At 46.0% G+C, this 14,083-nt stretch overlaps 1 protein-coding gene across 1 annotated transcript; it reads right to left on the bottom strand.

Annotated features, from left to right (window-relative positions):
* Positions 1–1,980: 1,980 nt before the first annotated feature.
* On the bottom strand, positions 1,981–10,888 carry LOC100280453 (zinc finger protein 593). The gene is made up of 3 exons (NM_001153373.2): positions 10,551–10,888; positions 3,091–3,153; positions 1,981–2,345 (listed from the first exon to the last, which is right to left on the bottom strand). Exons 1-3 carry the CDS (start codon positions 10,757–10,759, stop codon positions 2,243–2,245), a joined length of 375 nt encoding a protein of 124 aa, NP_001146845.2. The 5' UTR covers positions 10,760–10,888; the 3' UTR covers positions 1,981–2,242.
* Between the last annotated feature and the right edge of the window lie 3,195 nt (positions 10,889–14,083).

Raw genomic sequence — 14,083 nt, 5'->3', positions numbered from 1 at the left:
GACCAAACTGCACCACCCAAGAACCGATCGAGAGCAGAGGTAGCATTCTCTGCACTGTAGAGTGTAGACCATACTACGCTGCTCTCGAGACATGATCCCGGGAATATCTACCGAATTGTTTGTCAGTGGCATAGCCGCATAGCTCTCAGCTGCCTAATGAATTGTTTGGTGCCAACCGCGCTGCAGGCTTGCAGACGACCCGGGAAGGGTCAGGGATTGCACAACTACTAGCATCAGTGGAGAGCGAAAGGCCAGAACGGCAGGCTTGCAGGAAAACAGGGACCGTGAGTTTGACCTGGCCTTGGGGGTGGGGAGTCAGTCAGTCACATGCGATGCGATGCAGTGGAGGAACCCATCTTCCAACGCACGCGGCACGCCGTGACACCGATTGATTTCAGGGTTGCTTTCGCCGCTGCCAATCCACCGATCCCTGGACCCTGGTGCGTTGTTCCTTCGTCGCACATGACGGTGCGCCCCAACCGCAGCGCGCTGGCTGGCACGGAGAAGGGATGGATTGGCCGATTGGGGATCGGTGCATGCTCCCTTGCTCATGAAGACGGACGAACTGCGCAAGGCCGGACCCGGACCCGGACGGGACGGAGGAGTAGGACCATGGCTGCCTGGGCCTGGGCCTGGGCTCACAGACAGCACGGAAAAGAGGTCTGCGCTGTCCGTCCCTATCTCCCCGGTCCAAATCTCGAGCGCCGATGATGCGTCCCCAATCTAGCCAGCCAGCCTATGCCTATCCTCGGCAACCTTGTCACTGCCATTTCACCGCTCGCCAGGCACTGTTGTCTTGTCACTGTTGCCTGGCGACGCAACACAACCAGGCGTCTCCTCTAGTCCTCTACTCCTCTCTCTGCAACCCAAACACACACACGGTTCGATCGAAATGCTTTTGTGACGTACGTACAGTACAGTCCTCGATCTGACCTTGTACCAGGATTGAGTGAGGAGTGTGCTGGGTTTGGATGGTTTCATAGGAAGTGAAGTGTGAGTGTAAGGCACGCACGCGCACGCAACCTTGTACGGCCTCACTCATCAAACAGTAAAACCAAAGGCACGCAACCTTTTTTCGAATCCATTGCCATCGATTAGCTTTAGCTAGCAGCGGTAGGCGGTAGCTTTCAGGGAAGCAGTAGGAATATATAGCAGCAAGTTGCACTGGTGCTGCGCCAGGGATTAGATTGGATCAGATGGACAGACGCATGTGTGATGTGTCTGTCTGTCATGTGTGTCGCGTCGAGAGCACACGCAACCAATGGCAGACGGATCTGTCTTATCATTAGCGCAGACACACACACGCACACACACAGATCGCCTGACAAGCCAGCCATTGCTTCAGATCAAAGAAACTGCGTAATAATTCCTTTCTTTCTTTCTTTCTTTCTTTCCAGAGCACAAGGGAGGGGGGTTATAATGGCTAGTACCTGACTGACTGTACGAGCCGAGATTAACGGCAGTCACCTCAACTTGTTGTCGACAAAAACATCGCCCTGCTGGCCATTTGGCACCACCTAGTCGTACATGTGTTCAGTCATTTCCGTCCATTACTACTACGACCGTGCTCACCCGTGCCGACGCGCCGTGCATGGTCCCCGTCCCGGCTGGAACGCGTCCTCGGAAGAGAGAGATAGAGCACAGCAGACAGGGAGACAGGGATGGAAGGATGGCGTTCGCCCGGTACAGGTTGCTAGATCAAAAATGAAATGAGCACAACAAAACACAGCCCAAGGAATCTCTCCGTCTCTACGCGAAATAGGCAATTATTATAGACGACCCAGCCATCGGCATCATCAGCCGACGAAACCAGAGCCATAGAGAGCACAGGTACTGTACAGCAGACACAGATCTTGGAAAATCTTCGCACAGAACGGAAAGCTGACAAGCGAGCGCTGCTGTCCTGGCCTGGACGCCTCTCGCGTCCATCCGTCTGTCTTTGTGGTACTACCATACATGATACATCACACGAGCGCAGTCTGAGGCCAAATGATACGAGACATCATCATCATCATCACTGGTATGGGTCGATAAATGGTTTCATGATACATGCATTGACACCCCCCCCCCCCCCCCCTCTGCCACCACTCTAAAACAACTTACACCCACTTCGAAAGTCTTGCGTACAACAAAAAAAAACCGTCTGCTATAACTCTTGCTATTACTTACTGCGCAAAGCAGCTTCAATTGTACGGCAGCAACAAAGGCACGGAACAAGTACCAGTACCAGCAAGAGGTTCCTTCACATGGACATGAGCTTCAGGCCGTTGTCAGGCTTTCCCATCCCTGCAGCGAGTTCTGCATCAAGCTGCGTGTGCGGGGCCGGTCCAGACATTACCTTAACCCTACAATCATCCGAAGCCTGTGATTAGAGACAGGCACACGCCACAGCAGGTCGGAATTATTCCACTCACGTGTACCAGAACCTGTCCTATACCACATTTCTCACATGGTCTGCCGACGGGAAAGGTCATACTGGTAATTTAGTTATCGAACCACACAACAAGGTCCAACACTAATTTAGTTACTATCGCATGATCAACACTAATTTAGTTATGGTGTCATATAGAACCACACAACAAGGTCCCTCCAAGTTTTATCAACTGGTTATAGGACTCAACCGTTGGAGCTGCAAATGTTTTTGTGGTCCTGAACACTTAAAATCAGGTCCTATTTTAATTTTTTAGGACTCAAATATAGAACTTCTTGTTGGAGATGCTCTCTAAGGAGGTGTTTGGTTTGAGGAATCATTTCATCCAAAATGTAGTGATGCATCATGGATCCATTCCTCAAATTTGGTTGGATGACCTCATTCCTCATATTAGTACTAACTAAATAACTATAAGGAATGAGGCGATGATGGATCAACTCAATCCATTCCACAAACCAAACAAAAAAGTGAGGAGTGAGAAGACGATGGACTAGATCATTCCTCAAACCAAACAGCTTATAAGTGCAGGTCATTACATGTTTGCCAATCAAACTGGTAGCATAAATCAAATGTGTTCAGGATAGTTTTTTCTTTAATGTTATCTATGAATGATGATTACCGTGATATTACTTAGACTTAGAGCAAACAGAATGGATCACCTTTTCTTGTGGCGCTTTGAGCGGTAGTGATCATCCTTCACGCTTTCACTTGCAAAGTAGCGACTGCAGCCAAAGCCAATACCAGATATATATCGATTAGCAGTAGGAGATTAGAATATAGCTACCACATTTACAAGATAAGTGCAGTTCTCATCACAAGCATTGTAACGCCAGCAATCACACCTTAAAGTGTAGCCACAGTTTTGCTAATCCCTCTAAATCAATTCAAGGCATCTACTATCATAAATTCCAGGAAGCATTAAATCACAAAAACATCAACCAAATTTCACCATTTTACTCTATACCAGACAACTCAACTGAAACACTCAGTTTATTAATATCAACACAAAAACTAGCAGCATCTTATAAACTGTGCACTTCCATACAACTAATTCATCAAATGAACCAACCGTAACTCACTGAAATTGCCCTATCGTTTGCTGATAAGACAATACAAGAGAGTTCAGGAACAGCTCGTATGATCTTCTACCACTAAAAAGAACAAAACAGACACATATACCACAGGCACTGGTAAAGCCCCTGTGACTGCAATCAGCATCCCCTTAATAAAACCCATCCCACCCATACACGCCCCCTCCCCACCTCACTGCCATCCGTGCCACCATCTGCAACTCCCTCCCCCCCCCCCCACCTTATTATAGATAACTACTGTTAGGATCCAAGTGCCACCACACCGGAGCTACAAGGACACCACCGCCAGGTGCCCAATCAATTAGGTGGCCAACCCTCACTGGTTCCCCGCCCAAAGCCAGATGTCCTGGGAAGCAACGACCAAGCAACGGCGACTCCACACAGGAACGGTCACACCACCATGAGATCCGTCCGTCCTGGACAAGGTGAGCCACGACATCGGTGGCAGAGCAGCAGCATGTCCAAGGTGCTGCAGCAGTCCTGATGCATTCTGAGTGCAGGAACATGACCTGCTTTGGATGAGTAGTGGTCAAGGAGGGGTTTACCTATAAGTGGATGAACATGAGATAAATATCATATTGCAAGTCCAAAAATGAAGCAAGTTGGTGTTATCGCCCTTCAGACCTTCACACTATTACTTCCAAAGTAGCGACTATAGCCAAAGCCAAAGCCAATGGGCAAGTGAGTGTTATCATCCATCTCATCTCAGTCATGATGGAACATATCATAGTACCAGGGACCAATTGCAAGTTCGACTATGAGAAGCCCAGTGCACCATGGTCGACTTTACCTGTGCACAGGAGCTTGACGAGATGCAGGTTTGGCACTTTCTAAATGGGCTTTGTTCATGTGGCCGCCAACAGCAATGAGAACATGTCACCATCAAAAAGCTCAATTGGCGTGGCCTGCAGGTCTGTGTGTGCTCCCCCCATTTATCTGACCTGTCTCCGAGTTCAGATTCAGAGGGGGAACAAAGTGTTGTGCACTGACCCATTGTTATCTTAATCAGCTATGCAACCTACTTACCTACTAAAAGTAGATTTCAGACCCAGTTAGTGATGCTACATAGCTCTGAGATATTGTTGCATCCACGTGCAGAGAAATCTCCACATATTGTTAATTCTGACTCCCTCTTTTTCCTCGTATGAAAACTACAATTGTATTGCAAGGAGGATCAACTTGTTTCATTGATATATTATAAGTGTGGTCCCTTTTCTCTGTTCACCGATTATCCTACAACATTTGCTGTTGATCTAAACCATGATTCCACAGGCCTTCATGCCATGCAATAAATATACCATATCATTGTGACAGACAAACTCCGCCTATGTTGATTGGAAGACTTCCTTGAGTCGTTTCAACATAGCCGGTCCCAAGCCCGGTAAAGGAGGAGGGTTGTGTTAGGTCCGGCAAACCAACGTAAAAAACCAGCCAAATCTTATGGAGATGAAACCACAAAGAAAACCGTTGGGGCGTAACCCTCTTAGCGACGCGCCATATCGGAACCCGGGTATGGTGTTAAATGAGCAAGGGCCGGGTCGTCACCCCTCAAGTGACGCGCTGTCTCTTGATCTGGAGCCGGTGATAAGTGAGCAAGGATCGGGTCGTCGCATCCTTAGTGGCGCGCTACATCGGCGCCCGGGTGTAGTGAAAAATGAGCAAGGGTCTTTGCATCTTCCTCGGCGGGTGCGAAGGGTAAGGAAGCTAGTCGAGCCAACTAGGGTCCGTGTAGGCAGTTGGAACGTAGGTTCCTTAACAGGTAAGTTACGAGAAATAGTTGACGTTGCGGTGAGGAGACGGGTAAATATTTTATGCGTTCAAGAGACCAAGTGGAAGGGACAGAAGGCGAAGGAAGTGGAAGGTACAGGTTTCAAGTTGTGGTACACGGGGACTGCAACAAACAAGAATGGAGTAGGCGTCTTGATCGACAAGAGCCTCAAAGATGGGGTAGTAGATGTTAAGAGGGTAGGAGATAGAATCATCCTAGTCAAGCTGGTCATTGGAGACTTGGTTCTCAATGTTATCAGCGCGTATGCTCCTCAAGTAGGCCTTAATGAGAACTCAAAGAGAGAGTTCTGGGAAGGCCTGGAGGACATGGTTAGTAGTGTGCCAGTTGGCGAGAAGCTCTTCATAGGAGGAGATCTCAATGGCCATGTGGGTACATCTAGCACCAGTTTCGAGGGTGTACATGGAGGCTTCGGCTTTGGGACTAGGAATCAAGAAGGAGAGGAAATCCTGAACTTTGCCCTAGCCTATGACATGTTTATAGCAAACACTTTCTTTAAGAAGAGGCAATCCCACCTGGTGACCTTCAGTAGTGGCCAACACACTAGCCAGATTGATTTTGTCCTCTTGAGAAAAGAGGACAGGCATGCCTGCTTAGATTGCAAGGTTATACCTGGAGAGTGTGTGGTAACCCAACATAAGCTTGTCGTTGCTGACTTCCGTTTTAAGATTCGTTTACAACGAAATAAGCATAGCAAGGTCACTAGAACAAAGTGGTGGAAGCTTAAAGGGGATGTGGCCCAAACTTTCAAGAAGAGAGTTATCGAGGAGGGCCCTTGGGCAGGAGAGGAAGACGCAAATATCATGTGGAGGAAGATGGCGACATGCATCCGAAAGATAGCTTCAGAAGAGTTTGGGTTGAGTCAAGGGAACAGAAGGGAAGTTAAAGACACTTGGTGGTGGAACGAAGATGTCCAAAAGGCTATCAAGGAGAAGAAAGATTGCTACAAACGCTTACATCATGACAAGTGTGCAGAAAACATAGAGAAGTACAGGATAGCGAAGAAGTCTGCAAAGCGAGCGGTTAGTAGAGCCCGGGGTCAAGCCTATGACGACCTTTATCAACGGCTGGACACAAAGCAGGGAGAAAAGGATATCTATAGGATGGCCAAGATTCGTGAAAGGAAGACAAGGGATGTCAACCAAGTCAAATGCATCAAGGACGAAGCAAACCAACTATTAGTGAAGAGTGAAGAGATCAAGAACAGATGGAAGGAGTACTTCAACAAATTGTTCAATGGAGGGAATGAGAGTGCTACAATAGAATTGGACGAACCATTCGATGACAACAACAGGGGTTTTGTACGAAGGATACAAGAATATGAAGTTAAGGAGGCGCTAAAAAGGATGAAGGTAGGAAAGGCGATGGGCCCTGATGGTATCCCTATCGAGGTATGGAGATGTCTTGGAGACATAGCGATAGTATGGCTGACTAAGCTTTTCAACACCATCTTTCGGGCAAACAGAATGCCCGACGAGTGGCGGCGGAGTACATTAGTACCAATCTTCAAGAACAAAGGAGATGTTCAAAGTTGTACTAATTACCGTGGAATTAAGCTCATGAGCCATACAATGAAGCTATGGGAGAGAGTCATTGAACACCGCCTGCGAAAGATGACGAGCGTGACCCAAAATCAGTTTGGTTTCATGCCCGGGAGATCAACTATGGAGGCCATTTTCTTACTAAGACAACTTATGGAGAGATTCAGAGAACAAAAGAAAGACCTGCATATGGTCTTCATAGACTTGGAGAAGGCTTATGACAAAGTACCTAGGAGTGTAATGTGGTGGGCCTTGGAAAAACACAAAGTAGCAACAAAGTACATTAATCTTATTAAAGATATGTACACTAATGTTGTGACAAGTGTCCGAACAAGTGATGGAGACACCGATGACTTTCCAATTAACATAGGACTACATCAAGGGTCGGCTTTGAGCCCTTATCTTTTCGCTTTGGTGATAGATGAGGTCACAAGGGACATACAAGGAGTTTTACCGTGGTGTATGCTTTTTGCCGATGATGTGGTACTTATTGAGGAGAGTAGGAGTGGTGTTTCTCAAAAGTTGGAATTGTGGAGGCAGACGCTGGAAGCAAAAGGTTTTAGGCTTAGTAGGTCTAAAACAGAGTATATGAAGTGTGATTTCAGTGCCATGGGGTATGAGGATGGCGATGTTAGTCTTGATGGGCAAGTGGTACCCAAGAAAGACACTTTTCGTTACTTAGGATCAATGCTTCAAAAGGAGGGAGACATCGATGAGGATGTCAGTCATAGAATTAAAGCCGGATGGTTGAAGTGGCGACAAGCTGCGGGTGTCTTATGCGACCACCGGGTGCCACGCAAACTAAAAGGCAAATTCTACAGGACAACAATCCGGCCGGCTATGTTGTATGGAGCAGAATGTTGGCCCACTAAAAGACGACATGTCCAACAACTAAGTGTGGCAGAGATGCGTATGTTGCGCTGGATATGTGGCCACACAAGGAGAGATCGAGTCCGGAATGATGATATACGAGAGAGAGTAGGAGTGGCGCCAATTGAGGAGAAGCTTATGCAACATCGCTTGAGATGGTTTGGACATATCCAACGAAGACCTGAAGAGGCACCAGTGCATATCGGAATAATTAGGCGTCCCGAAAATGTGAAGAGAGGTAGAGGCCGACCAACTTTGACGTGGACAGAGGCTGTGAAGAGAGACCTGAAGGAGTGGAATATTGATAAAGAGCTCGCCGCAGATAGGAAGGGGTGGAAGTGTGCAATTCACGTGCCAGAACCCTGATTGATAGTTTCGCTTTTCCTCCTTAATCGTTTGACCTTTTCTTGTGTCCATTTTAGATCTTGCTGGTCCTTGTGGGTTTTATCTCTTTTATGTGTTTCCCCGTTTCGTTGTTTTCGGTTCTCCTTTGCCTTTGTTTCCCTTTTCTGTTCTTTGGGGGTTGAGCTCTGAGGTTTTCATACGGGGTTTCATCTCTAGCCTACCCCAACGTGCTTGGGACAAAAAGGCTTTGTTGTTGTTGTATCATTGTGACAGACAAATTGCAGAGACACACAGACACCTTTCTGCTTGCGTTATTCAATATTACAATGTATCCAATTTGTAGAATCCTTATTAGATTTTGTAAAGAGAGAAAAGAGGTCCTTGTGAGATGATAATGGCTATTACTGCACCAGGTTTTGTTAGATGGTATGCACTGGACCAAGTTTGACACCATCATTCCTTGGTTCATAATTAGTCTTTGGCCATTCCATGCTACAATGGTTGCATGGTGTGATTGCAAACTGTCAGATGTCTCTTGACTCTCTGTTCTGAAATTCTTGTACCAATGGAGGGCGGTCGCTTTTTCCTGGTTCTCATACCAACAGGTCAAATTTCATATAGGTGTATCTTCTGGCTCCACAAACAGGGTTTATCTATAAGTGGATAAACATGAGATAAATATCATGGTCTAAAGATGAAGCCTGCAAAGTTCATCTTATGTCCATCATCTCGCCATGTCATGATCTGCCCCTTGTCAAGTCTGGTCATTGAATTGCCAGTGCTTTGGGCTCTTAGATTTGGATTTTGCCTATTTAGCAGTAACATTACCTTCATCAATGCTGCCATTGGCCAGCAAGCTCAGACCTGTAAGACCCACCAGCTAACTCCAAAAGAATGATAAAAAGTTTCCCCAAAAAAATGATTATTGGAGGCATTCTAAAAAAATTAAGAGTAAATTATAGTGTGTACTCCAACAGTTTCCTTAAACAACTAAAAAACTGAAAACTGGCTTTGCTCCTGGGTATGGGCGGGTATATGGGCCTTTATGCTGATCCAGCATGATGATCCTACGACGCCACATGCTGCAGGAAAGCTGTACCAACTCATTGATGGTCTGCACGGCCACAGATGAGCGCGCGGCAAAATAAAAAACACAGGAGCCTGCATGCACGCAGACGCCGAACAGATTGGGGAGAAAGGGATCACGCGAAAATATGCGGGAGGGGAGGAGGCGGATGTGGGATGCAATTTTTTTGGGGGCGATGAGGGAGCTATTGGAGCAAGGAAAATCATTTTCTTCCTAATATCTGTTTTAAGGTTGGTTTACATCTTCTTTTGGAGTTGCTTTTACTCTCTGAGCACAGCTAGAAAAATAAATTATATTTACGGGATAAATTTTATAATTGGGGTTTCCCTTTTTGTTGATTAGAGATATTTACTATTTGATATGATATATTAAGAGCTTAGATATATGTGCCTGCCAACCGACTTCCTAGAAGTGGCAACAAATGATGGACAAATTGGTTCCTCAATGCTCTATTTTTGTGGAAACAGACAGTAATTGCTTCCACTATTGTGGTATTTATTAGATGTACATAACTAAGGGAAGGTAAAATAGTACTAAAAGTTTAGAAATAAGGGAGGAAAAAAAGGCGGGTGAAATAGAGACTTCAAGGAGGTTTTAGCAGATTTATTAGGGGTCCCCCCCCCCCACACACACACATCACCACCCAATTAGAGAATTGGATATTGTGAAGCACGTCAAAGAAAGAAATCACAGTCCATTCTCAATGCAAATACCAAACGGTAAGCTCTTGCAGACATCCCCATCAACAAGAAGCTCTACATATTCAGCTATGCCAGCTTTACAGTCGGTGCAGCAGGAATAGTTCTCAGTTTCTACATATCGGTATAGTAGATGTTTACACCATAGATATGAAACTTATTCAATTTCATCCGTTCTTTGACGAAGTAAACCAAATTGATGGCCCTAGACTCCTAGAGTGGGTGCTTGAAAATTCCCTATACAATTTCACCCTTTGTTGCGGCCTAATTACGGTGCTGGATCCCATTGCATTTTTCTGTGTGTCCAGGAAGGGAAACAAACAATAATTGTTGGCACATGAGGATGATGAAATAGCGAAAGACTGGAATGCTGGAATTGTGCTTTCTTTTGGATCATTTGTGTACTAAGAGTATCCAGTATTTTAAGATCTTATTGTGTGACAGTACGGTAAGTTTTAATTCATGCACACATGGAAATTCAAATTAGTTTTTGCAAAGATAAACAGGATTATCATTCGCTAGTCAGGTGTTTTTTGTACCACGAATGAATTAAAACACATGCTCCACTAATGCTGAATTGAGAAAAACGTTTTTTTTTACAACTAGCAACGTACGGGCATATACCTGTATTGGCAGAGGATAAGAAATAGCATACCGGTGGAATGGAAGGGAGGGAAAGAGAGGAGAGGGGAAGCGCATACTCGCAGTGGAGGCAGTAGAACTGTCCCAGGCCTGGGAGGTCCTCATCGACGGGGAGCTCCTTGGCTTCAGCGTCCTTGCCCTGGTCGGCCAGCTTGACGAGCTCGTCATAGACGGCATCGTCGGCCTTCAGGAGGAACTTGCCGCGGCGAGCCGTCTTGTGGGATAGGCGGCGCTTCTTTACCTTGCGGTGCGGGCACTTGCCTCCCATCTCGAGGAAGAGCGGCGGCGGCGGCGGCGTTTAGGGTTTTTGTCTGGCAGCCGAACTGCGTCGTGGAGAACAGAAGAGAAGATGCAACGGAAGAAGTCTAGGAGAAGAGGTGGTTTTCCAGAGGAGGACCATGGGAGGGCCGAGCGAGGAAAGCCTTAATTCGTTTACGTAGCCCTACTGGGCCAAATGTGACTGCCCAAACCTGGCCACTGGGCCAAACGTGACTGCCCAAACCTAGCAGCAAAGAAGTCCAAATCTTTTCTTCTATTTTACTTCCACTTGTTACACTAGTTATACGTGAAATCACTCTAGGTATCTAAGTTTCAACATAACTAATACATCATTTTATTTTTCTATATGGGAGTTTTTAGGTTATATTATTATATAATGTTTATTAGTCTTGGTCACTTATTTGCATTTTTTTAGTTGACACTAGAATATTTTATGGATTTAATTGTTCTTCGATGATTTTATGCAGAAAGAAATTAATAATATGTAAATAGCCTCATAAGTTCATGAAATTTTATGTAGGCATAACATATATCCACATATAATCCTTAAAATGTTATGTTTGATACTACTTTACGCTCAAACGTGATGATTTTTACGCTGAAAACCTTGAATCGTGTCTATAACTGTCATAAAAACAGATACCTAAAATAGCGCATCCACGTGATTTGGACGCGGGATGTGAGAGCACCTAGAGGGGGGGTGAATAGGTGATCCTGTAAAAACTTAAACTTATAGCCACAAAAACTTGTTAAGGGTTAGCACAATAATTGCCAAGTGGCTAAAGAGGAGATCTTGCACAATACGACAATCACAAAGAATTCAACACAGAGAAGACACAGTGATTTATCCCGTGGTTCGGCCAAGTACAAAACTTGCCTACTCCACGTTGTGGCGTCCCAACGGACGAGGGTTGCAATCAACCCCTCTCAAGCGGTCCAAAGACCCACTTGAATACCACGGTGTTTTGCCTTGCTTATCTTTATCCCACTCGCGAGGAATCTCCACAAATTGGAGTCTCTCGCCCTTACACTTAAGATTCACAAAGAAGCACTGAGTAAGGGAGGGAAGCAACACACACAAATCCACAGCGAAATGCGCACACACACGGCCAAGAATCGAGCTCAAAGACTATCTCAAAGTTCTCACAAGAACGGAGCTCGAATCACTTAGAATAACAAACGGATGCGCAAAGACTGAGTGTGGATGATCAAGAATGCTCTAAGGTTGCTTGGTTGTCTCCTCCATGCGCCTAGGGGTCCCTTTTATAGCCCCAAGGCAGCTAGGAGCCGTTGAGAGCAATTCTGGAAGGCTGATCTTGCCTTCTGTCATCGGGCGCACCGGACAGTCCGGTGCACACCGGACACTGTCCGGTGCCCGATCCCCTTCCTAAAATGTTGCAGCCGACCGTTGCCCGCCAGAGAGCCGTTGGCGCACCGGACATGTCCGGTGCACACCGGACAGTCCGGTGCCCCCTTCTAGCCGTTGGCTCGGCCACGTGTCACGCGCAGATCGCGCGGCCGACAGTTGGCCCGGCCGACCGTTGGCTCACCGGACAGTCCGGTGCACACCGGACAGTCCGGTGAATTATAGCTGTACGCCGTCAGCGAATTCCCGAGAGCGGCTACTTCGGCCGAGGCAGCCTGGCGCACCGGACACTGTCCGGTGCACCACCGGACACTGTCCGGTGCACCACCGGACAGTCCGGTGCCCCAGACCGAAACATCCTCTTGGCTGTACACAGCCAACTCTTTTCTTTTCTTTTTCTTCCTGTTTCCAATACTTAGACAAGTATATTAGTACACAAAACCAATGTACTAAGACTTAGAAACATACCTTTGCTCTTGATTTTCACTTTATTCATCCATAAACATGAATTCACATTTAAGCACTTGTGTTGGCACTCAATCACCAAAATACTTAGAAATGGCCCAAGGGCACATTTCCCTTTCAATCTCCCCCTTTTTGGTGTTTTATGCCAACACAACATAAAGCAACTAGAACAAGTGCAATATTACTTCAAATAAAACTCAAGTTTATTTTGATTCAATTTTGGCATATATGGATCATCCTTTGCCACCACTTGGTTTGTTTTTTGCAAATCAACCACAAAATCCTATCTCTAAGTCAAATCCACTTGTAGAGACATAAAGAGAGGTTTTCCAAAGAAAATTGATTCAAGATTCCAAAAACTCCCCCTTTTTCCCATAATCAACACTTCTCCCCACAAGAGGCCAACTTTTGACAAAAGAGACAATGCAAGAGTTTTGACAAACCAAAAGCTCTATCCTACTATTTTCAAAGTTTCTCAAGTGGTAGCTGATCCATTTATTGCTTTGGCCTTTATTTTCTCCCCCTTTGGCATCAAGCACCAAAACGGGATCAATCTTGGCCCTTTAACCCCATTGCCTCACCAAAATCTTCAATTAAGAGCAAATACGCAATAAGAGTTTAAAGATGAACTTGGAATAAGTTACCCTCTCATCGGAGTGCAGTGGAAGTCTTTCATGGTCCAAGTCCACCTTTTCCCTTTCAATTCCTCCTTCGAGACTAAATCATCAACTCAAGCACATGGTTAGTCTCAAAGGGTCAAGTTGTAACACATCTCCCCCTAAACATGTGCATCACTTTGCAACGGACTTGTGAGGTCCAAGGAGTGTTTGTACAACTTGAGCACCATAATAAGCAACAAAATGCAGAAAGGAACATGATCAAAAGCATAAATATAAGTATGCTACAATTCAATCCAAGTTCCGCGAATCTAAGACATTTAGCTCACTACGCAGCCTGCAAAAGGTCTTCTCATCTAGAGGCTTGGTAAAGATATCGGCTAGCTGGTTCTCGGTGCTAACATGAAACACTTCGATATCTCCCTTTTGCTGGTGATCTCTCAAAAAGTGATGCCGGATGTCTATGTGCTTTGTGCGGCTGTGCTCAACAGGATTTTCCGCCATGCGGATAGCACTCTCATTATCACATAGGAGTGGGACTTTACTCAGATTGTAGCCAAAGTCCCTGAGGGTTTGCCTCATCCAAAGCAGTTGCGCGCAACACTGTCCTGCGGCAACGTACTCGGCCTCAGCGGTGGATAGGGCAACAGAAGTTTGTTTCTTAGAGTTCCATGACACTAGGGACCTTCCTAAGAATTGGCACGTCCCCGATGTGCTCTTCCTATCGACCTTACATCTAGCATAGTCGGAGTCTGAGTATCCAACCAAGTCAAAGGTAGACCCCTTTGGATACCAGAGCCCGAAGCAAGGCGTAGCAACCAAATATCTAAGAATTCGCTTCACCGCCACTAAGTGACACTCCTTA

Source organism: Zea mays, chromosome 1 (genome assembly GCF_902167145.1).
Source record: "Zea mays cultivar B73 chromosome 1, Zm-B73-REFERENCE-NAM-5.0, whole genome shotgun sequence".
Taxonomy (NCBI): Eukaryota; Viridiplantae; Streptophyta; class Magnoliopsida; order Poales; family Poaceae; genus Zea; species Zea mays.
This window is presented reverse-complemented; position numbering and strand designations above follow the sequence as displayed.

Excerpts from the sequence above, each read along its gene's own strand:
- LOC100280453 (NM_001153373.2), bottom strand. The coding sequence starts at position 10,759 with ATGGGAGGCAAGTGCCCGCACCGCAAGGTAAAGAAGCGCCGCCTATCC. Across the intron at positions 3,154-10,550 it reads TTCTACTGCCTCCACTGCGA|TCGCTACTTTGCAAGTGAAA; the intron begins GTATGCGCTTCC and ends CTTTGGCTGCAG. Across the intron at positions 2,346-3,090 it reads TCAAAGCGCCACAAGAAAAG|GGTTAAGGTAATGTCTGGAC; the intron begins GTGATCCATTCT and ends GGATGATTGTAG.